General features: G+C 37.1%; 1 protein-coding gene across 2 annotated transcripts; it reads right to left on the bottom strand.

Annotated features, from left to right (window-relative positions):
* Nucleotides 1–1,389: 1,389 nt before the first annotated feature.
* On the bottom strand, nucleotides 1,390–4,295 carry LOC131624903 (trifunctional UDP-glucose 4,6-dehydratase/UDP-4-keto-6-deoxy-D-glucose 3,5-epimerase/UDP-4-keto-L-rhamnose-reductase RHM1). 2 transcript variants are annotated; one of them, XM_058895824.1, is made up of 3 exons: nucleotides 4,132–4,295; nucleotides 2,230–3,802; nucleotides 1,390–2,137 (listed from the first exon to the last, which is right to left on the bottom strand). In XM_058895824.1, the coding sequence occupies exons 2-3, from the start codon at nucleotides 3,790–3,792 to the stop codon at nucleotides 1,697–1,699; spliced, it is 2,004 nt and encodes a 667-aa protein (XP_058751807.1). In that variant the 5' UTR covers nucleotides 3,793–3,802; nucleotides 4,132–4,295; the 3' UTR covers nucleotides 1,390–1,696. The 2 variants fall into 2 exon arrangements, with proteins under 2 accessions (XP_058751807.1, XP_058751808.1); XM_058895825.1 differs by having other exon boundaries at nucleotides 2,230–3,798; nucleotides 4,132–4,265.
* Nucleotides 4,296–24,757: the final 20,462 nt, after the last annotated feature.

Here is a 24,757-nt window from a genome sequence, read left to right as displayed (position 1 = left end):
ATATTAGAAAAAGGAAAAATAGGCTTACCTATATATGCAAGGACTAAATAAGTTGGACTATATATGCATAATATATAGGTCGACCTATAAAACTTTTTAAATAATATGAATTAATTAAAAACTTTAATGTGAAACAAGCTTTTAAATAGGCTTTTAGGACATGTCAGACATTTAAAAAGTCAATACAAGGAAAGAGAGAGCATATAATTGGTCATAGATCAAGCTCATGCCTTTTAAGTTTATTGTAGGTCAGACTCGGGTCTTCTAAAGTCTAACAAGGAAAGTTTCGTAGATGCATCTACGAAAGGTTTAAAATTTATAAACTATGAGGTCTTTCCGTAGATACACCTACGAAAACAAAATATCTAAGTTCTTTCGGTGGATATACCTACGAAAATTTCTTTGACAGAAAATGGATGGTCCATGTTCACCTAGGTTTTCTATAAATTTGGGGTTCTTGTGTTGTCTTTCACACAAACACAAAAATGTCTCAATATGATGTCAACATCTGTTGGTATGTCGCAAGTGTCTCCTACTCCGACGGCAGAACACCCGACCAAACGTTCAAACTCAATAATTACACATCGCTCGACGATAACATTGACGAAATTCGCTATCGACTACCTTACGAAGACAAACGAAATATTTTGAAACTCGAGTATCGTTCACCTTCAGTTGACAACAGAGGGAACGTCGTTTACAGTAACTTTGAGATCAAGAACCGAGAGGATGTTTTGGCGATGTGGCGAACGTTTTACGACTTCAAAGAGAAAATCCCGCTCGAGTTTGTAGCAACGATGCAAAGAACGGTCGAGCAAATCTTAGAGATGTGCAAGCGTCCACCAAACTATTGAAAGGCAATATTAATTTGCAGTTGAAATCATCAATGTAATACCGATTTTAATATATGAATATTGTTTTTATTGTTGCAATTTTTTTTTTTTGGTTTTTGCATTTGATTTATTTCGTAGATATACATACGGACATATTTCATAGATATACATAGGGACATATTCCTTAGATACACTTAGGAACGTTTCACGCTAAATAAAAAAAATGCTTCCGAAAATACACCACTAAAAACAGAGGAGTAATTTTGAAAGCACGCTAAAATCTCCTAGAGATGTAATAAGAGATTCTCTTAAAAAATTGGTTAATTTTTTTAAAAAAATAACTTTTTTTAGGTGGAAGTCTTTAAAGTGTTCTTAGGCACACGTTACAGAAATACTAATAATAGTAATGAAATAACTAATTTGAAAATGCTAAATACAGATATGAAGTTAACCTTAACATTTCTTTTAGTTTAAGAAAATGCTAAATCACTTCTCTTATTACAAAATTTTCACAATGTATTACAAAAAAATATCCAAGTACATCTCAACAGTAATGTCAAAAACTAAAACTTCTCTTATTTCAAATTTTCATTCTAGATGAGCAATAAAAGAATACAAACCTTACAAAGATGAAAAAACAAGTTGCTCATTACAAGCTTTCACAACAATACATCTATTTTAGGCTGCAAGTACCAGAGAACACTAAGAAATTGAAATTAATACTTAGGAAAATTATCTAATAATAATGCAATCGTAATACTAGCCACACTCTACACACAGATACTGAATGGAACTAACAGTGGAATCATGTGTTATCTATGTAGCTCGAACACATTACCGTCGCGTCTAAAATGTAAAACTGCTTATTTCTTGTTTGGCTCAAAGACATACTTGATAAGTGATTCTTTAATGGAGAGTAATTCTGGGAATTCACTCTTTAATTTGGTACCATCCATTTCATTGTTGCTACGAGCAGCGACGATCACCTTGGCTTGTTCTTCGAGTGTGAAATTTGCCCACTTGAAACTGGGGTCAATGTAATCCCTATACATCTCAAGAATCTCATTGTGGCTCACAGCACCAGGGTTTGTGAAGTTCCAGATTCCACTCAGGTTTCTCTTTGCCATCTCAATTGAAATAGGGAGAAGTTCATCCAATACTGTCATGCTGTTTGGAATATTGACAACCTTGTTATAACGAGAAATCTTTGTGATGAAATTGCGCGGGTTGCTCAGATCAGACGATATTGGCATGCGAACCCTAAGGGTGCATACATTGTCGAATTCTCTCAAAAGTTCCTCAACCTGATCAAAATTTAATTGAAAGTTATTGTTTGACAAAATTCATAATGCAAAGGTAATGATAAAAAAAAGTTAGGCTTTTTAAGGAAACTTGCCATAGCTTTGGTTTTGGAATAGAAAGATCCCATGAAATTGGGCTTGTCTTCCTCCTTAAAACCGATGCCGGAGCCTTCTGGATGTGCTGCATCATACTCAAATATGCAGCCAGTAGCATAATTTATCATCAAGATCCCATGCTCTCTGCATACATCAGCCAATGTTAAAGTACCTGCGACATTGGCGCGGATGGTTTCAGTTTTATGACTTTCGCACCAATCAACATTGGGTCTTCCGGTGACACCTGCAGCATTGAAAACATGGGTTGGTTTCACACTCTGAATATCAGCAATGAGTGATGCACGATCCTCTAGACGACCCTTTGCATATTCATATGGAATTCCTTGCTTCTCGCACAATTTTCCCAGCAAACCACCGATCCACCCAGTTCTACCAAAGAGCAAGAACTTCAAAGCTGGTTTTTGCTGAACGCCATTGTTCTTGGATGTTGGGACCACCATACGAGTATTAGATGAATTGAACGATGCAGGATTTTCCTCCTCAGATCCTTCAAAATGTCTCTCCATTCCACCCGGCATCATCAACATCCTTGGATGAGGAAGCAATGCTCCACTGACATCACCCCACCAATCAGGATTTTTGGTATACCATTCTATGGTTTTCTTCAAGCCCTCCTCCCATGTGGTCTTCTCAGACCAACCGATGTTCTTCAGCTTTTGATCATCGAGGAAGTATCTCTGGTCATTAAACGGTCTGTTCTCTACGAATTTAATACTAGTTTCTGGATTCATCGAAAAAAGCTTGCATATATCCTTGGCCACATCGATAACTCCTCTTTCCTTCTTAGTCCCTATATTGTAAACATGGCCAACCTCTCCCTTATGAAGAACAACTTCAAATGCCTCGGCAACATCTTCACAATACAAATAACTCCTCACATTAGATCCATCCCCATGAATCGGAAGAGTCTTTCCTTGCATAGCCAACAGAATGAACTTCGGAATCAACTTCTCAGGAAACTGATTCGGCCCATAAACGTTATTCCCACGTGTCGTAATAACAGGCAACCCGTACGACCTTCCATACGCCATAACAAGCATTTCCGCCCCAGCTTTCGTTGCAGAGTACGGATTCGTTGGTAGAAGCTGAGAAGCTTCATGGTTTCCAACAATCGCATCTTCATCGGTCTCACCATAGACCTCATCAGTACTAACATGAATAAACCTCCTGATCTGGCCAGTAACCTTGCAAGCTTCTAACAAAACATGAGTTCCATATATGTTATTCTTCGTAAACTCGAAACTATTACCAAACGAATTATCAACATGAGTTTGAGCAGCAAAGTGCATTATCGTGTCAATCGACTCAGTGATAAGCAAGTAGTTGACAAGATCAGCACTACCAATATCCCCCTTCACAAACTTAAAATTAGGAGACGATTTCGACGGAAGCAAATTCTTAAGATTCGAACAATAATCTAGTTTGTCAAGCACAACGATTTTGTACTCGGGATGGCTTCGGACGAGCCGGTTCGCAACATGAGATGCAATAAATCCAGCAGCCCCAGTAATGAGGATATTCTTTGGGGTATAGGAAGTCATCTCAGCCTAACTGTGCACAATTAAAAACAATCAAAATCTCAAATAAAAGAAGTGCGCACACTTCAACATCTATGCATAATAACAAAATAACAAAAGATAAATAACCAACGGAACACGAAACGTATAAAACTGAACCTCAAAAGTAAAAAGAATCAAGGAAATTAACAACACATCATCAAAATGTAACTAGTTATTCAAGCATAAGTAAGAATTTAGAAATAAATAAATCAATACAGATCTAAAAACAACGATTAGATCCGTAAAATAGAGTCAATATCCAGATCACAGAAAAAAAAAACAGAAATGGGGAAAACTGGGATCAGAGTGAGAGAAACTTACAGAATGAAAACGAATCCAGAGAGAAGAAAGAGAAGTAAGAGAGAGAGAGAGAGATATTTGAGAAAAGAATGAGGAAGATTTGGTGTGAGTATAAGAGAAGAAGAAGAAAATGGTGGAGCTATGAAATCGTATATATGTACGCGTCTATATATGCATAAACCGAGACAGTTAAGGGGAGCCAGGGGATCACTTAAATTACTGAAACACCCTTCACCTTTAAATCAATTACGCGCTTGCCTCCCTTGTCCGTGTCGGACATAAAAGTCATATTTTGACATAATTTTGAAATTAAATTCAATTGTAAAAAAAAACTTAATATTTAATTTAATTATTATTTTATCAATTTAATTATTATTTTATCAATTTAATTATTAAATTATTACAATTAATTAAAATTAATTTTTTTATTTGGTAGGAAAATTAATTTTTTTTATTAATTAGATATCTAACATAATATATTTCAACGTGATATAGTTATAGTAATTTTTTTACCGTTAGTCAGTCGTGGGTCGTAATTGTAAGATTATTTGATATTATTGTTACGATCAATTGTAATGTGTTATATCATGTGGATTTATATATCTTTTAAAGGGCGTTAACCACTCCTTTCAATTAAATGTAAAACTTTAATGACAAGATTTGTGGTGGGTGCTGAAATTGTTATTACGAGCTTTGACTAATGATTGGCATAATACTCGTTTTTAACACATTGCCATCCATCTTTAAATGACACTTATTGTAAATTTTAGAAATTTCGTGTTTCCACACTTTAAGTAATCGATTTATTGAAAGAAAAAAAAAAAGTAATCGATATTATTATTATTATTATTATTATTATTATTATTATTATTATTATTATTATTATTATTATTATTATTATTATTATTATTATTATTATTAGAATTTATTAATTCAAAACTATAACAATTTATGATGAAATTCACCGATTTCATAGAACCTATGTTATTCCGAGTAGGGATGCCAATTGTACCCATCTTCAGCGGGTATTCTCAAAAATTATTCACAACTAGTATAGTAAAAACTCGCAAAATGAGTACGTGCACGGGCACAGGCTAACCTATGAAAATAAGCGAATATGGGTGCAGGTACGGGTACCTTAGTACCCACCCCGCCTCATACCCGCACAATAGATATTTATATATTTTTATTTTTATTATTATATACACATGTATGCTTATCAATTTTATAAACGACATCACCATTAAACTTGTACGCGTTTTACTAAAAGTCTTTGTTTATTTTTTAACTCAATAATAACATTCTTATTTTTTTTAAATGTTGTTAAAAACTTAAAAGAAAGTGATAAATTATAATTGATCAATAATTTTTTATTAATTTATACGGGTAAATGGGTACGTGTATGGGTACTTAGGTACCCATATGATACGAGTACGGATATAAAAGTTGGTGCCCACGCGGGTATGGGCTCAGGTACAGAGATTTTTTTAAACCGCGGATATGGGGATGGGTACGAAAGTACCATGCCCAGACCCTGCCCATTGTCATCCTTAATTTCGAGTTATATTCATTTGAACAAACACTTACATCAATTAACATGTTGTTATCTAAATTAATTAAGTTACTTACCTTTTTTTATATGTTTAATTTATATATTTTTCTTAATATATTTTATGAGCAATATCTAACATATTTGTTGGAAATTCATCGAAATTTATGATAAATTTCTACCCATCTTGATGAACAACATTGATATCACCACACAATGACAATGAAAAATATGAAAGAAAGAAAATAAGAAAGATAATGATTTTCTGCAGAGTTTCTCTCTACCCACAAACTGTGGAAAACTTTATTATTAACTTGCAACTGTAAATTCCGTGAATACAACTCAATTGACTTAATTACAAAAATAGGGGTTACTCCATCTATTTATAAATTTATGTTAGCTTGCTCTCTAAGCCAATTCCTAAAACTATAAAAGCCCAAAATACATATTTTGGAACTAAATCAAATCTAATATATTTTAGACCTAAATCAAATCTATCTAATTTAGATCTAAATCAAATATGTGTGCAACAAACTGTTTCCACACTTCTAAATCCAATCAAATCTTTTCGACGCAAGGAATTACAATTTAACACACCACCTAATTCATTGTGTCTAAGCTATCTATGTTCATTATTGATCGCGACAAAGTGGGTATGTCTATGATTATGACTGCAAGTGCACAGTCTATCGCGTAGCTTTAAAAGATATCGAACCCAAAGGACTAAGAATCGACCTAATGTATTTAATCGTTACTACGTAAATCTAAGGCTAATATTTGATTGATTAGGATCAGACGGGAAAAAAGGAAATAGAATTAAATTAAATCAAGAGGGAATTATACCGGTATGTAATAGTCGGACGTCGGGGATCTAGTAAACTATCGACGCGAATCGTAATTTAAAATACTTTTCTGTAGAAATCATTAGTTTAAAAACCTTCCTCTCTCACTCTCGTGTTTATTGATTATGATCTCATTATTAAACCTAAGTGAGCGCTCTCGCTGTATCAATTAAAGTTTAAAATAATTTTTGAAAACAAATGAAGACTAATTAACCTTAAAGCGCTCTCGCTGTATTTAAGGTTAATGCATAATTCCTACTGTCCAGTTAAAACCTCAAACTCTCGTTTTTATTGATCCTAACTTCTATCGTTTTTAACTCTCGTTACAAAACGGTTTAATTAAGCATTAAAAATTATAACCAGATGAATAAATTCCCATTAATAAATTACGTCAAAAGCATTACTAGATTCCCTCAGTTGTATGACCTTACATACCGATAATAGATATTTAGCCGGACATTATTTTAATTAACGGATCAAAACAGATATAGCAGGTAAATATTATCCCGGACATAAATTGACAATATAACATAAACGGTAAACAATAATTAATGCTGAAAATAAAACCTGAATTAAATTGCAGAACTGAAAGTATAATCTTGTAGTACCAAATCTTGAACCCGGAACGTAAACAAATGGCTGAAACTAAATCTAATACTAAAACTGAAAACGAATTCTGAAGCTTGAAAAAGAAATTAAAATGCAATAGTGTTTCCGGTGTGGAAATCTATTGCTGAAAAATGGTTGGGAAGAAGACTTGAACGAGCTGGAAATAAATTGCAGAGAAAAAGAATTTGACGGCAGTAGGTTGAAACTTCGTCACCTCTTCAAATCTTCTTGCTGGGTATTTATATAGTTGCATTAGGTTGGATTTGGTTCTTGAATTGTGAATTGTTTCGTCTCAGTGCTTGCTTTACAGAGGAAAAATAGGCGGAGGAAATATAAGTGACGGACACTTTCTTTTGGGTGTGAGTTTGTGACTCACGTCACACACTAAAATATAAGGTGCATGTCGTTCGGCAGGAGGGTGGGGGTGACGATCGGCGTGGCTGGTTGTGTGCCTCCCGTCCTGGGCCACTTGGTGACGCATCACCTTCTTGGGCTTCATGGTACATGGGCCTTGTTTCTTCTTTATTTGCGCCCCCATCAATTTAGCATCCTCTTAGTCTTTTTCTCTTCATTTTGGCTTCTTTCTTTGATTATTTTCTTTGCAGGTCTTGATTTATTAAATACCTGAAATAAATATGAAATACCGACATTATACGAAATAAAGTAATAAAATCGAAATAAAATAGGAAAATAATACATGTAAATTAAGCTAAATATACGATACGTTTTCGTGTTATCAAACTCCTCTACACTTGAACTTTGCTTGCCCTCAAGCAAACAATCAGAGAAAAGAATTTTACATATGCATGACAATCATCTCGATCCGTACGCGGTCGCAGTGAAACTTTGCTAGAGATATAGAAGCTCAATATGAACACTAAAGACACATTGGTGACACTAGATAACTCTAACTTATAAAACCAATTCGAATCAGGCTATTATAGCTCATCTAGATCCTTTTGAAGGATAGAAAAACACTTAGAAAGGGGGGGTTTGAATAAGTGTATCTTTAAAAACTTGACAGATAAAAATAAAATGCACAGTTATTTTTATCCTGGTTCGTTGTTAACTAAACTACTCCAGTCCACCCCCGCAGAGATGATTTACCTCAACTGAGGATTTAATCCACTAATCGCACGGATTACAATGGTTCTCCACTTAGTCAGCAACTAAGTCTTCCAGAGTCTACTGATCACACACTGATCACTCCAGGAACAACTGCTTAGATACCCTCTAAGACTTTTCTAGAGTATACTGATCCACACGATCACTCTAGTTACAACTGCTTAGTTCACTCCTAAGACTTCCTAGAGTATTCTGATCCACACGATCACTCTAGTTCCTTACAACTTAATGTAATTCTAAGAGTTTACAAATGCTTCTTAAAAGCGATAATCACAACTGTGATATTTCTCTTAATCGTTTAAGCTTAATCTCACTAAAATATTACAACAGCAATGTAGTGAGCTTTGATGAAGATGAAGATTCTGAGCTTTGAGTTTAACAGCGTTTCAGCAAGTCTTTTTGAATAATCTTGTTCAGGATCGTTAAAATCGTCAACCTTGCTTCTCATCAGAACTTCATATTTATAGGCGTTGGAGAAGATGACCGTTGAATGCATTTAATGCTTTGCGTGTTCCGTACAGCATCGCATTTAATGTTATACGCTTTTGTCAACTACCTCGAGCCTTGTTCACGCTGTGTCTACTGACGTAGCCTTTAGTAGCTTTTAACGTTCCTTTTGTCAGTCAGCGTAGCCTGCCACTTGTACTTCCTTCTGATCTGATGTTTGTGAATACAACGTTTGAATATCATCAGAGTCAAACAGCTTGGTGCATAGCATCTTCTGATCTTCTGACCTTGAAGTGCTTCTGAGCGTGATACCATCAGAACTTCAGTGCTTCTGTTCTCTTGTTCTTCTGATGCTTCCATAGACCCATGTTCTGATTCTGCTTCGACCATCTTCTGATGTCTTGCCAGACCATGTTCTGATGTTGCATGCTGAACCCTTTGAGACAAAGCTTCTGAGCGCTGAATTATGCGTACTCTTTATATATTTCCTGAAAGGGAAATTGCATTGGATTAGAGTACCATATTATCTTAAGCAAAATTCATATTATTGTTATCATCAAAACTAAGATAATTGATCAGAACAAATCTTGTTCTAACAATCTCCCCCTTTTTGATGATGACAAAAACATATATAAATGATATGAATTTGCGATCAGAAAGAACAGACGGCAAAAGACAAATTACACAGCTATAGCATAAGCATATGAATATGTCTCCCCCTGAGATTAACAATCTCCCCCTGAGATAAATAATCTCCCCCTGAAATAAATACTCGAAGAACTTTAATAAAAGACTTCCCTGATTATTTCGGTAGAGACGATCATATAAGCTTCTTGTCTTCAGAGAATTCATAGCTTCTGACTTCTGCTTCCATTGGACAGCTTCAGAACTAGAATTTCTTTAGATCCCTAGAACACTCACAGCTTCTGATTCCTGCTTCCATCTAGGACAGCTTCAGAACTTGAATTTCTTTGATCTTCTGAACATTCACAGCTTCTGATTTCTGCTTCCATTCAGGACAGCTTCAGAACTTGAATTTCTTTGATCTTCTGAACATTCACAGCTTCTGATTTCTGCTTCCATCTAGGACAGCTTCAGAACTTGAGTTTCTACCAACATCACTTCATGCTAGATTTGTATCAGAACATTGTTGAATGTACCAGAGCATCATCAGAGCATCTCTACATCCTGAAATGTTACAGAACAAAAACTAAACGACAACAGTCAGCGTGAACGAGTTAGAACATAGAATATATGTTTGAACACATTATATGAATCAGAGCCATATAGGCTAAAATAATGTATCAGAGCAAATAATGTATCAGAGCCATAACATTATATGTATCAGAGCAAATAGAATTTTGTCAGAACAAATAGACAAATATGGATCAAATTCTATTATCAGTGCTTCTGATTCATTCTTCTTTCTTGCTTCTGATTTCTGAGGCTTGACAGCACTCAGCTTGCTTCAGTTTCCATGGTTTTGCTTCTTGTGTTTGCTTGAAGATTCTCTTCACTTCTTTATACCTGCAAAACACTTAAACCATATAGAACTTGCAGTTCTTGTTAGTGAATGTGTGGGAGCTTTACCCAGCAACTGATAGATTAATCAAATCATTTATCATTTATCTTCTCCCCCTTTTTGTCATAACATCAAAAAGAATATTTCAAAAGATTCAGATGATTAAAACGACAACTAAAAAACACTGGAATGTAAAAGCAAAGAAACTTTTCATTGATAATCAAAAGATATTACAAAAGGTTCCTATGTTTAACAAGATGAGAAACATTCCTAGCAAATACATAAAAAGTCATCCCAAGAGGAAATGACTACAAAAATTAAAAACAGCACCCTAGCAGGACACGCTCGGTGTCAACCCATCAAGAATCCCTGAGGACTCTTGTCTTCCAGACTAGAACCTCCACTGTAGAAGAGATCCAAGTGACCAAAGAGGAAGAGAGGGACAGTTCACAGACAGAGAGCTAATGTTGCAAACGGGGCTTTCCCTCAACATAGAAGTTAAGAATATCATTCTTAACCTCCTCCCATAACTCAAGAAAGTCTTCTGTCTTTGGGTGAAAGTTGATAACAACATCAAAGAAGAGGTCTGACTTGAGAGGTATTAGGAGAGCCATCCCGAGATATGCAGAAATCTGTCGCCTTTGAGTCATAGATCTTCAACAGGCTTAGGGTGAACGCTAGGTTTGAGCTAGGATTTTTTTTTTTTTAAAAGAAAGAAAAAACTTGTTTGAGCAAGAGACGAAAACTGAAGAGAGAGAGAGAGAAAAAAAACTTGATGAGGAATGCAAAGAGATAGGGAAAGAGAAGCGTTTGAAGAGTATTTAAAAAATGAAACGAAAGTTGAATAGCATTTAATGTTACGTGACATGAGGAGAGATAATAAAGACAAATGAGGTGACTTGCACAGTTACCTATGGTCGGCGTCCCTTCAACTGCACGCGCGCTTATCTATGAATAGTAACGACAGGTTTACCATCCCAAGATAAAACGTTACAGCTGTTTTGCTTTAAAAGATGTTCTGAATCAACTTAGACAATGAAACGTTAGTAATAACAGAATCATAATTTCTAAAAGATTTCAATCAGAACTTCTGAAAAAAGTAATTCCACATTCATTTCAGAAGATACTCATACATGAGAACTTCTCATCTTCTCATTCTGGACATAAATCCATACTGATGTTTTTCAGAATGAACTTAAACCTATCTTCAGCCAGGGGTTTTGTAAAGATATCAGCCCATTGATGGTCTGTATCAACAAAGTTTAAAGATATAACACCCTTCTGAACATAGTCCCTTATGAAATGATGTTTAATCTCAATATGTTTAGCTTTTGAATGAAGAATGGGATTCTTAGATAAACATATAGCAGAAGTATTATCACAGAATATAGGAATGTTACTCTCAAATATCTGATAATCTTCTAGCTGACTCTTCATCCAGAGCATCTGTGTACTGCAACCAGCAGCAGCGACGTATTCTGCTTCTGTTGTTGATAGAGCAATAGTTGCTTGCTTCTTGCTATACCAGGAGATCAAATGACTTCCAAGAAATTGGCAACTTCCTGAAGTACTTTTTCTTTCAATTCTGTCTCCAGCATAATCAGCATCGCAGAATCCTACTAAGTTGTATTCTTTAGATTTTCTGTAAACTAAGCCAACATTAGTAGTACCTTTCAGATACCTTAGAATTCTCTTAACAGCAGTTAAATGAGATTCTCTAGGATCTGATTGGAATCTAGCACACAAACAAACACTGAACAGAATGTCAGGTCTAGAAGCAGTCAGATATAGAAGAGATCCAATCATACCTCTGTATAACTTCTGATCTACCTTCTTACTTACCTCATCCTTACCTAGGATGCATGTTGGATGCATAGGAGTTTTGGCTTCTTTGCAGTCTAGAAGATTAAACTTCTTCAGAAGTTCCTTCACATACTTGGTTTGATGAACATACGTTCCTTCTGATGTTTGATTTATTTGTATTCCAAGGAAATACTTGAGTTCTCCCATCATGCTCATTTCAAACTCAGCCTGCATAGACTCAGCAAACTCCTTTCCAAGTGTAGCATTAGATGTTCCAAAAATAATATCATCTACATATATTTGACAAATTAAAATATCCCTTTTAAAGGTTTTACAAAAGAGAGTAGTGTCCACTTTTCCTCTAGTGAAACCATTATCCAGAAGGAAAGAACTTAAGCGTTCATACCAAGCTCTGGGAGCCTGTTTCAATCCATACAATGATTTCTTAAGTTTAAAAACATGATTAGGAGACATAGAGTCTTCAAAACCAGGAGGTTGATGGACATAAACTTCTTCATCTATATAACCATTTAAGAAGACACTCTTAACATCCATTTGATAGAGAGTGATGTTATGTTGAGTGGCAAATGAAATTAATAGACGAATAGATTCTAACCTGGCCACTGGTGCAAAGGTTTCTGTATAGTCAATCCCTTCTTGCTGACTATAACCCTGAGCCACCAGTCTGGCTTTGTTCCTTACCACTTCACCTTTCTCACTGAGCTTGTTTCTAAAGACCCATTTTGTACCAATTATATTGAATCCATCTGGTCTAGGAACAAGATCCCAAACATCATTCCTTGTAAACTGATTCAGTTCTTCTTGCATAGCAATTATCCAGTCTGGATCTTCTAGAGCATGATCAACAGAAGTTGGCTCGATCAAAGATACAAGACCTAATTGACAATCTGCATTGTTCTTAAGGAATGCTCTTGTTCTGATTGGATCATCCTTCTTTCCAAGAATGACATCTTCTGAATGACCAGAGATGAGTCTGGATGATCTTCTGACAGATGGTTCTTCAGATATGCTTAGATTCTCCAGAGAAGCTGATACTTGATCTTCCGATTCTTTGCTTCTGAGAAGCTCTGCTTCTGATGCGTTGCTTCTTGGCTCAACAACTTCTGATATATCAATATCACAATCTGCAAAATTATCAAACTGCTTTGGTTTTTCAGAACCAAGCTTATCATCAAACCTGATATTGATTGATTCTTCTACAATCAATGTTTCAGTATTGTATACTCTGTAGCCTTTTGAGCGTTCAGAATATCCAAGAAGGAAACACTTTTGAGCCTTGGAATCAAACTTACCAAGATGATCTTTAGTGTTCAGAATAAAGCATACACATCCAAAAGGATGGAAATATGAAATGTTGGGCTTTCTATTCTTCCACAATTCATAGGGAGTCTTATTTAGAATAGGTCTGATAGAGATTCTATTCTGAATATAGCATGCAGTGTTTATTGCTTCTGCCCAGAAATGCTTAGCCATATTGGTTTCATTGATCATGGTTCTGGCCATTTCTTGCAGAGTCCTATTCTTTCGTTCTACAACCCCATTTTGCTGTGGAGTTCTAGGACAAGAGAAATCATGGGCAATACCATTTTCTTTGAAGAATTCTTCAAAGGATCTGTTCTCAAATTCACCACCATGATCACTTCTGACCTTTATGATTTTACACTCTTTTTCAGATTGAATCTGAATGCAGAAATCAAAGAACACTAAATGAGTCTCATCCTTGTGTTTCAAGAATTTCACCCATGTCCAGCGGCTATAATCATCTACGATGACTAATCCATATTTCTTCCCTCTGACAGATGCTGTTTTGACTGGGCCAAACAGATCAATGTGCAAGAGTTCTAATGGCCTTGAGGTAGAAACAACATTCTTGGACTTGAATGCAGGTTTGGAGAACTTGCCCTTCTGACATGCTTCACAAAGAGCATCTGATTTGAATTTCAGATTAGGGAGTCCTCTGACCAGATTCAGTTTGTTAATCTGAGAAATCTTTCTCAAACTAGCATGACCTAATCTTCTGTGCCAGACCCACTGCTCTTCAGAAACAGACATAAGACAAGTCACCTTCTGACTCATAAGATCTTGCAGATCTGTCTTATAAATGTTGTTCTTCCTCTTGCCTGTAAATAGGATTGAGCCATCCTTCTGATTTACAGCCTTGCAAGACTCTTGATTAAAGATTATATCATAACCATTGTCACTCAATTGACTGATAGATAAGAGGTTATGTGTTAATCCTTCTACAAGAAGTACATTAGAAATGGAAGGAGAGTTACCAGACTTTATAGTTCCAGAGCCAATTATCTTGCCCTTCTGATCTCCTCCAAACTTGACTTCTCCTCCAGACTTAAGCACCAGGTCTTGGAACATAGACCTTCTTCCTGTCATGTGTCGTGAGCATCCAGAGTCCAGGTACCATGACATGTTGTGCTTTGTCCTTTTTGCAGTCAAGGATATCTGCAATAGGAATAATCTTATCCTTAGGTACCCACATTTTCTTGGGTCCTTTCTTGTTAGATTTTCTCAAGTTCTGATTGAACTTGGGTTTAACATTGTAAGCAATAGGAGGAACAGCATGATAATTTTTAATGTGAGTTTCATGATATTTCCTAGGTTGTGTCACATGCTTTTTGGTGTGTGCAATGTGAAAACTTTGAGCATGTGAAGTGTGCCTAATATCATGGGAGTGGCCATACTTGAACTGATCATACAATGGCTTGTATGTGAGTTTCATTTCATCAACAGGTTCAAGTTTGTATGGGGTTTCACCCTCAAAACCAATGCCAACTCTTTTGTTTCCAGACACAGCATATATCATAGAAGCTAGCTGACTTCTGCCAATACTTCTAGATAGGAACTTCCTGAAACTTAAATCATATTCTTTCAGAATATGGTTTAGACTAGGAGTGGATTTTTCTGAATCAGAAGGAGATCCAACATTATTGGATAATTTTAAAAGTTTTTCTTTTAATTCAGAATTCTCCAACTCAAGCTTCTTTGTTTCAAATTCAAATAGCTTTTTCAGCTTTTTGTATTTGAGACTAATCTGAGACTTGAGTTCCAGAAGTTCAGTTAGACCGGAAACTAACTCATCTCTAGTAAGTTCAGAAAATACCTCTTCAGAATCTGATTCTGATGTAGATTCTGATCCGTCATCTTCTGTCGCCATCAGCGCACAGTTAGCCTGCTCATCTTCTGAATCATCTTCTGACTCATCCCAGGTTGCCATAAGACCTTTCTTCTTATGAAACTTTTTCTTGGGACTTTCCTTCTGAAGATTTGGACATTCGTTCTTGTAGTGTCCAGGCTCATTGCATTCATAGCACATGACCTTCTTCTTGTCAAATCTTCTGTCATCAGAAGATTCTCCACGTTCAAATTTCTTTGAACTTCTGAAGCCTCTGAACTTCCTTTGCTTGGTCTTCCAGAGTTGATTTAGCCTTCTGGAGATCAGGGACAGTTCATCTTCTTCTTCAGATTCTGATTCTTCAGGATCTTCTTCTCTAGCCTGAAAAGCGTTAGTGCATTTCTTGATATTGGATTTTAATGCAATAGACTTACCTTTCTTTTGAGGCTCATTTGCGTCCAGCTCTATTTCATGACTTCTCAAGGCACTGATGAGCTCCTCCAGAGAAACTTCATTCAGATTCTTTGCAATCTTGAATGCAGTCACCATAGGACCCCATCTTCTGGGTAAGCTTCTGATGATCTTCTTTACGTGATCAGCCTTGGTGTATCCCTTGTCAAGAACTTTCAATCCAGCAGTAAGAGTTTGAAATCTTGAGAACATCTTTTCAATGTCTTCATCATCCTCCATCTTGAAGGCTTCATACTTCTGGATTAAAGCTAGAGCTTTAGTCTCCTTGACTTGAGCATTTCCTTCATGAGTCATTTTCAAGGACTCATATATGTCATAGGCCGTTTCCCTGTTAGATATCTTCTCATACTCAGCATGAGAGATAGCATTCAGCAAAACAGTTCTGCATTTATGATGATTCCTGAAAAGCTTTTTCTGATCATCATTCATCTCTTGCCTTGTCAGCTTTACGCCACTGGCATTTACTGGATGTTTGTAACCATCCATCAGAAGATCCCATAGATCACCATCTAGACCAAGGAAGTAACTTTCCAGTTTATCTTTCCAGTATTCAAAGTTTTCACCATCAAATACCGGCGGTCTAGTATAACCATTGTTACCGTTGTATTGCTCAGCAGAGCCAGATGTAGATGCAGGTGTAGGTGTAGACTTTTCACTTTCATCAACCATCTTTTACTGAAGCGTTTTTCTCTTCCTGAATCTTTTCTAAACACGGTTAAGTGCTTGCACCTTAGAACCGGCGCTCTGATGCCAATTGAAGGATAGAAAAACACTTAGAAAGGGGGGGGGGTTTGAATAAGTGTATCTTTAAAAACTTGACAGATAAAAATAAAATGCACAGTTATTTTTATCCTGGTTCGTTGTTAACTAAACTACTCCAGTCCACCCCTGCAGAGATGATTTACCTCAACTGAGGATTTAATCCACTAATCGCACGGATTACAATGGTTCTCCACTTAGTCAGCAACTAAGTCTTCCAGAGTCTACTGATCACACACTGATCACTCCAGGAACAACTGCTTAGATACCCTCTAAGACTTTTCTAGAGTATACTGATCCACACGATCACTCTAGTTACAACTGCTTAGTTCACTCCTAAGACTTCCTAGAGTATTCTGATCCACACGATCACTCTAGTTCCTTACAACTTAATGTAATTCTAAGAGTTTACAAATGCTTCTTAAAAGCGATAATCACAACTGTGATATTTCTCTTAATCGTTTAAGCTTAATCTCACTAAAATATTACAACAGCAATGTAGTGAGCTTTGATGAAGATGAAGATTCTGAGCTTTGAGTTTAACAGCGTTTCAGCAAGTCTTTTTGAATAATCTTGTTCAGGATCGTTAAAATCGTCAACCTTGCTTCTCATCAGAACTTCATATTTATAGGCGTTGGAGAAGATGACCGTTGAATGCATTTAATGCTTTGCGTGTTCCGTACAACATCGCATTTAATGTTATACGCTTTTGTCAACTACCTCGAGCCTTGTTCACGCTGTGTCTACTGACGTAGCCTTTAGTAGCTTTTAACGTTCCTTTTGTCAGTCAGCGTAGCCTGCCACTTGTACTTCCTTCTGATCTGATGTTTGTGAATACAACGTTTGAATATCATCAGAGTCAAACAGCTTGGTGCATAGCATCTTCTGATCTTCTGACCTTGAAGTGCTTCTGAGCGTGATACCATCAGAACTTCAGTGCTTCTGTTCTCTTGTTCTTCTGATGCTTCCATAGACCCATGTTCTGATTCTGCTTCGACCATCTTCTGATGTCTTGCCAGACCATGTTCTGATGTTGCATGCTGAACCCTTTGAGACAAAGCTTCTGAGCGCTGAATTATGCGTACTCTTTATATATTTCCTGAAAGGGAAATTGCATTGGATTAGAGTACCATATTATCTTAAGCAAAATTCATATTATTGTTATCATCAAAACTAAGATAATTGATCAGAACAAATCCTGTTCTAACACCTTTCGCTAAATTTTACCTGTTTTCCTTCGAGCGCAATCACATTAAGCCCTTTATCTTCACACGCACATAGTAGAGTAACCGGTTAGTGACTCTGATCCTTATTAACACGGGGTTCTGGCACATTTTTGTGGTACCCATTTCTTTTACCAATTGTAAGTTGCGGGGGATCGAACCGTAATTCGCCCTACCAAGTTCAATACCTGATACTTTTGAACCAACCGACAATAGGCTTCTTTATTGTTCACGAGATACACATCCTTTGGGTTAATTGACCGGGTGAGGGTCACCTAGCTTAGTCGGTGTAATCTTTTAATTTTTACGGAAAATTTTTTCAGGATCATTCACTTATATTCATCGGCTCTCTACGTAGTTTGTGTTTAAGACGGTGCCGACTGCTGAATAAACTACTCGAAGCTACTTTAAAGCTAGAGGTTAAAGATTTTTGGATAATAGGTACTCAAATCGATCTTGCATAAATCGGGGTTCTAGAGTGTCAAGATTATAGCAATTTTGTTTAATAGTGCTTCAGTTTCTAACATATCTTTAAATGGTGTATCCTTGTACTTTTCGAGCATGTCAGGCTATGCATATAAAAAAAATTTATGGTTCAAGTAGATGGAGAATTCGACAAACGAAAAGATACTCGTATAAATGAACTTAAAGTACATGGATAGAAATGACAGAAAGGTAAAATATTTTTTTTTAGGGTAATAACTGAAAATACTGGAAATTAAATACTAGAAATTTAAATCTACCGAAAATAAAAAGAAAAGCAGCAAGCTTCCTCTCCCACACTTAAATTTGTGTTGTCCTCAATGCGACTCTGTGTGGTAGAAACGGTAAAAACTCAATACTCGTTTCCTCTTCCTCGCGCTCGGCCTCGGGTGCGTGCTCTACCTCCCTTTCGTCCTTCATCGTCGTCTCTAGGCGAAACTATCCCAACATGATACACATATTCATGTAAGCCTTCAACACGGTATGTCAAACAATGCATTTCTTCCGTGAGGTTTGCAATGCTTTGATCATTCCAATACGCATAATCGTGTTGATCTCTTTGCATCTGACCCATCAGCGTCATCATTTCATTCTACCCCGCCTCAATCCTTTGATGACACTAAGTTTCTTCCTCGTGGTTGCGTATCATCTCTCTATACACGTCATCCAGTGTGACTAGTTGATTTCTTCTTTGAGGTTGATGTCCAGATGATATAGCAACATTTTCAGGATTGGGTTGGGGGTTTTCATCAGGCTGGGGCTCTTCTTGATCCATTTCTTGTTTGATTTCATCAACATTATCTGCATTGTTCTGATTATCTTGTACGTTCTCACCAGGAGCAGGCGCGTCAAGGTCATAGATCCAGTTGTTTCTGCGGTCTATCCTGGTGATCTCGTTGTTTGGCAATATAACACTACGAAGTTCCCTGTTTCGTACCATGAGGTTGAATCTTCCGTCCTGTCTTGCCTTGATGAGGCGACCAGCTCTGCAGTTGTTGATATCCATAAAAACTGATGGTAGAGACGGCAGATTTTCTAGACTTATCGTTTAGATCGAGGGCTCGAGTTATACCGGTGACAAGCCATCCTACACAAAATGGTGTGTTTCCTTCTCTTGACACGAGAGATTGAATGTGAGACATGAGGAAAGTATTGGTGTTAATCCGATGGTTCGCAAAAGCACAATAAAAGAAGTATAACTCCTTGGAATTGACTTTGTTGCTGTTAGTCCTTCTGAAGATTGTGTTGGCTAAGATACGGTGGAAGTAACGCATGACCGGATTATGAATTTGAGAAGAAAAGCGCATGTTGGGAGCGACATTTTCGTTACCGGACACTCGTTGCCATACAGCATTCGATGTTCTTTGCCAGTCAAGCTCGGGCGGAATTCTATAATTGACTCCCTCAACACGTGTGAACTGAAAGATCGCACTTAAGTTGTCTTGATTCATGGTGTACTCTCGGTTGAATAGTCAGAAGGTAGCGGTTCTGATGAGATTGTGAGAAGCATCGGTGGGTGTGTTGTAAATATATGAACTTAGGAATTCCAAGGTTAACGCCTCGTATGTGGGGAAGTTCAGTGTGCTTACGAATGATAAACCCGTTTTATTGAGCAATACTCGCACACCGCTGTCGAACAGCCCCGAGCTTTGCAAACCTTCGATATGGGCGAATATTGTTGACACCACCCCTCTCTGGGAGAAACTTTGGTAACGCGTGCGTTGAATTTCACCCGCTTCTCCATTTCGGAAAATAACACCAGGAAATTTGGCTTCTCCTTTGCTTTGATTGTTAAGGTTAGCCATAACAATTACTCGGCAGAGGGTATGAAAAAAATTGTAAAAGAAGTAGCAGAAGGGTTGGTGTTTATGGTTCTGTTGCAGTGAAAATTGATAGGAATGTGAAGGTTGGAATTGAATTGAATGGGTGGTAAATGGAAATAAATGTGAGGTTTGAAAGAAGATGAAAATAAAAATGGAGTAAATAAGCACTCAGTGGAGAAGCTTGAATAACAAAGGAAAATTTTGAAGTGAGAACGCAACAAATGCGTTTCTGCACTTAAAGGAAAGTGACAAACGTCACATAAAGGGGTGGGACGATCGGCGTGGACCCCCCCTCTGACGGACGACATGTGCATGTACATGCATGCGTGAATGCTCCTCTGTGTGTTGCAGCGTGTTGGTTCAGTGTGCAGTGCAGAGATTCTTTCAGGCTTTTGACCATGGTGCATGCTTCTCTATTGGACCAACATAAATTGACATGAATAGCTTTGACTAGTAGTCAAAGTATACAGTTGGGTGTGTACAGACTCAGTATCCAAAATAAATTAAATCTAGCCTATACCAGTATAATTTTTATAGCAGCAGTGCATATGTAACAGACTAAATATTATGTTGTGTTTAAACAGATACATCATACATTAGTGCAACAATATTTATTTTATAGGAATAACAATACTTAGCAGCAATTATAATGCACACACACAGTAGGGATATAGCAGATGAAATATAGCAGAGGAGAGTAAAAAAAACAGAATAAGGAAAAACTGTTGAATTTTATTAAAACTAAAAAAAACTTCAAATTAAATTTTGTCTGAAAATAGAAAAACGAACTAATTAAAATACTGAAACTGAAAAACTGAAAAATAAAACTACTAAAAACGGGAAATCCTAACTAAATATTTCCTTCCCCTACACTTAAACTGGACGATGTCCTCATTGTCAAAATGTAAGAATTAGAAATCTAAACTAGAGGTCTTCAATTAGCCACTTTTCGGAGCAGGAACGGACTGAAAATGCTGATATAAACTGTCGAGATTTGCCGTGACCAAATCCATAAATCCGTGGAAATCACCTCGGAGTCTCCCTAAGTCAGTACGAAGTACAGCAACATCGTTCCAAAGGGTCTCAATAGCAGCAGTATGGTCAACCATAGGCATATCCTCATCAGGTCTAGCATCAATGTCATGGTATCCAGTCAGTGTCATCGGATCACTTTCTTCCTCCTCGGTATCGTTTTCACCTTGTCCTTCCAAGTCATATAACCAATTTTCTTTCTTGTGAACACTTGTGAACCTAATGCAAGGTAAGGTAAAATGATGAACAGGCTCATAGCTCACTAAAAGCTGATAAGGTGGAGAATCATAATTACTGATCAGGCTTTTGTTGAAGCAAAACTCGATGTCCATGGATTTGAATCCTCCATAAGGAATCAATCTAGCAAGCGGTTCTCTTAAGGACAGGGCACGGGCGATCGTAGTGACTAGACCACCTACAAGGATAGGACCAATGGTGTCTTGGGCTAGAACGACCATCCTAGAAAGCATGAATGATACTCCTACAACTGGTCTGGATTGGAAAACACACATCATAATGCACAGCTCATCCTTAGTCACCGAGGTATCTCATAAAGGTTTTCCAAGAAGAGTAAAAGCTAGTATCATGTGGAAATACCTAATGGCGAGATTGTGGATTTCCGAAGAGAGTCGTGGATCATTCTGATCTCTACCAGATATAGTACTCCAAAAGTAGTCAACTATGTTATCAGGGAAGTACTCATCATCAACTTCCATTAAAGCATCCATGCTTTTAGGAAATCCTAGTGACTCGGCCAGCAGACGGGTGGTGAAACGGTAGGTGAATCCAAACAGCCTGAATGAAACTCTTCCTCTGTTGAATCCTAATCCAAGTCTAGGCTCATATTGGAGGGAACTCAGAAACTCTAAAGTCAGGTTGCGGAAAGTGGGTGTATGGGTGGTAAGGATATCTTCCCAACCAATCTGATGAAGCATAAAGTGCACACTTTCCCTGATACCTAGAACGGTAAGAGTCGCATCATGCGAAAAAGTGGAGAATCTCATCTCACACTGTGCCAGAATCTCATATCGTCTCTGTTGATCCTCACTCCCAAAAGTAACTACCATATCATCCGTAAAGTCCATCTCTAAAGTCAGAAAAGAGGTTAGTACCCTGGAAGTTTTTAAAATCAGAATAAATTTTAAGTTAGTATCATTTAAAAACAAGTGGAGTTAGTATTTTGAAAAATAAATTTATATGCTTATGCTATAGCTGTGTAATTGTCTTTAGCCGTCTGATATTCTGATCGCAAATTCATATCATTTATGTATGTTTTTGTCATCATAAAAAAGGGGGAGATTGTTAGAACAAGATTTGTTCTGATCAATATTCTTAGTTTTGATGATAACAAGCATATGAATTTTGTATGAGATAATGTGGTACTTTAATATTATGCAATTTCCATTTCAGGAATTATATAAAGAGTATGCACAAAATAAGCGCAAGAAGCACTGACTCAGAAGGTTCAGCATGCAACATCAGAACATGGTCTGGCAAGACATCAGAAGATGGTCAAGCAGAATCAGAACATGGGTCTATGGAAGCATCAGAAAAACTTGATATCAGAAGCAGAAGCACTGAAGTTCTCATGGTATCACGCTCAGAAGCACTTCAAGGTCAGAAGACAAGAAGATGCTCTGCACCAAGCTGTTTGACTCTGATGACATTCAAACGTTGTTTACACAAACACCAGATCAGAAGCAAGTACTAGACTGGCAGGCTACGCTGACTGACAAAAGGAACGTTAGAAGCTATTAAAGGAACGTCAGTAGACACAGCGAAAACAAGGCTCGAGGTAGTTGACAAAAGAGTGAAACATTAAATGCAATGTTGTACGGATTACGCAAAGCATTAAATGCTCCCAACGGTCATCTTCTCAAGTGCCTATAAATATGAAGTTCTGATGAGAAGCAAGGTTACAACTTACGAATCAAAAAACTCTGAACCAACTTGCAGAAACGCTGTTCAACTCAAAAGCTCTCAAACTTCATCATCAAACTCACTACATTGCTGTTGTAATATCTTAGTGAGATTTAAGCTTAAACTTAAGAGAAATCACAGTTGTGATAATAGCTTTATAAGAAGCATTGTAACTCTTAGAATTTGTTTACATTAAGTTGTAAGAACTAGAGTGATCAGGTTGTTGATCAGTATACTCTAGAAAGTCTTAGAGGGTATCTAAGCAGATTGTTCCTAGAGTGATCAAGTTGTGATCAAGTTGTGATCAGTATACTCTAGAAGACTTAGCAGTTGGCTAAGTGGAAAACCATTGTAATCTCGTGTGATTAGTGGATTAAATCCTCAGGTGAGGTAAATCACTCCAAGGGGGTGGACTGGAGTAGTTTAGTTAACAACGAACCAGGATAAAAATCATTGTGCAAATTGTTTTTATCTTACATGTTTTAAAGCTACACTTATTCAAACCCCCCCTTTCTAAGTGTTTTTCTATCCTTCAATTGGCATCAGAGCGCCGGTTCTAAGGTGCAAGCACTTAACCGTGTTTAGAAAAGATTCAGGAAGAGAAAAACATTAAGTCAAGATGGTTGAGACTCCACCACCTTCATCTACATCTATATCTGGCTCAGCTGAGCAATACAATGGAAATGGTAACAATGGTTATACTAGACCGCCAGTATTTGATGGTGAAAACTTTGAATACTCGAAAGATAAACTTGAAAGTTACTTCCTTGGTCTAGATGGTGACTTATGGGATCTTCTGGTGGATGGTTACAAACATCCAGTGAACGCTACTGGCGTAAGGCTTACAAGACAAGAAATGAATGATGATCAAAAGAAGCTTTTCAAAAATCATCATAAATGTAGGACTGTTTTGCTGAATGCTATCTCTCATGCTGAGTATGAGAAGATATCTAACAGGGAAACTGCCTATGATATATATGAGTCATTGAAAATGACCCATGAAGGAAATGCTCAAGTCAAGGAGACCAAAGCTCTTGCTCTAATCCAGAAATATGAAGCCTTCAAGATGGAGGACGATGAAGATATTGAGAAGATGTTCTCAAGATTTCAAACGCTAACTGCTGGATTAAGAGTTCTGGACAAAGGCTACACCAAGGCTGATCATGTAAAGAAGATCATCAGAAGCTTACCCAGAAGATGGGGTCCAATGGTGACTGCATTCAAGATTGCAAAGAATTTGAATGAGGTTTCTTTGGAAGAGCTAATCAGTGCCTTGAGAAGCCATGAGATAGAGCTGGATGCAAATGAGCCTCAGAAGAAAGGTAAGTCTATTGCATTAAAATCTAATATTAAAAAATGCACTAACGCTTTTCAGGCTGAAGAAGTAGATTCTGAAGAATCAGAATCAGAAGAAGAAGATGAACTGTCCATGATCTCCAAAAGGGTAAACCAACTCTGGAAGAGCAAGCAAAGGAAGTTCAAAAGCTTCAGAAGTTCAAAGAATTTTGAACGAGGAGAATCTTCTGGTGGCAGAAGATCTGACAAGAAGAAGATCGTCTGCTATGAGTGCAATGAGCCTGGACACTTCAAGAATGAATGTCCAAAACTTTAGAAGGAGAATCCCAAGAAGAAGTTTCATAAGAAGAAAGGTATGATGGCAACATGGGATGATTCTGAATCAGAATCAGAATCAGACTCTGAAGGAGAGCAAGCAAATCTTGCACTGATGGCCACTGTAGATGATGGATCAGAATCTACATCAGAATCAGACTCTGAAGAGGTATTTTCTGAACTATCTAGAGAAGAGTTAGTTTCCAGTTTAACAGAACTTCTGGAACTCAAGGCTCATCTTAGTATCAAATACAAAAAGCTGAAAAAGCAATTTGAATTT

This window comes from Vicia villosa, unplaced genomic scaffold (assembly GCF_029867415.1).
Source record: "Vicia villosa cultivar HV-30 ecotype Madison, WI unplaced genomic scaffold, Vvil1.0 ctg.000168F_1_1, whole genome shotgun sequence".
Lineage (NCBI taxonomy): Eukaryota > Viridiplantae > Streptophyta > Magnoliopsida > Fabales > Fabaceae > Vicia > Vicia villosa.
The sequence above is the reverse complement of the archived record's forward strand: the minus strand, read 5'-3'. Positions and strand labels throughout refer to the sequence as shown.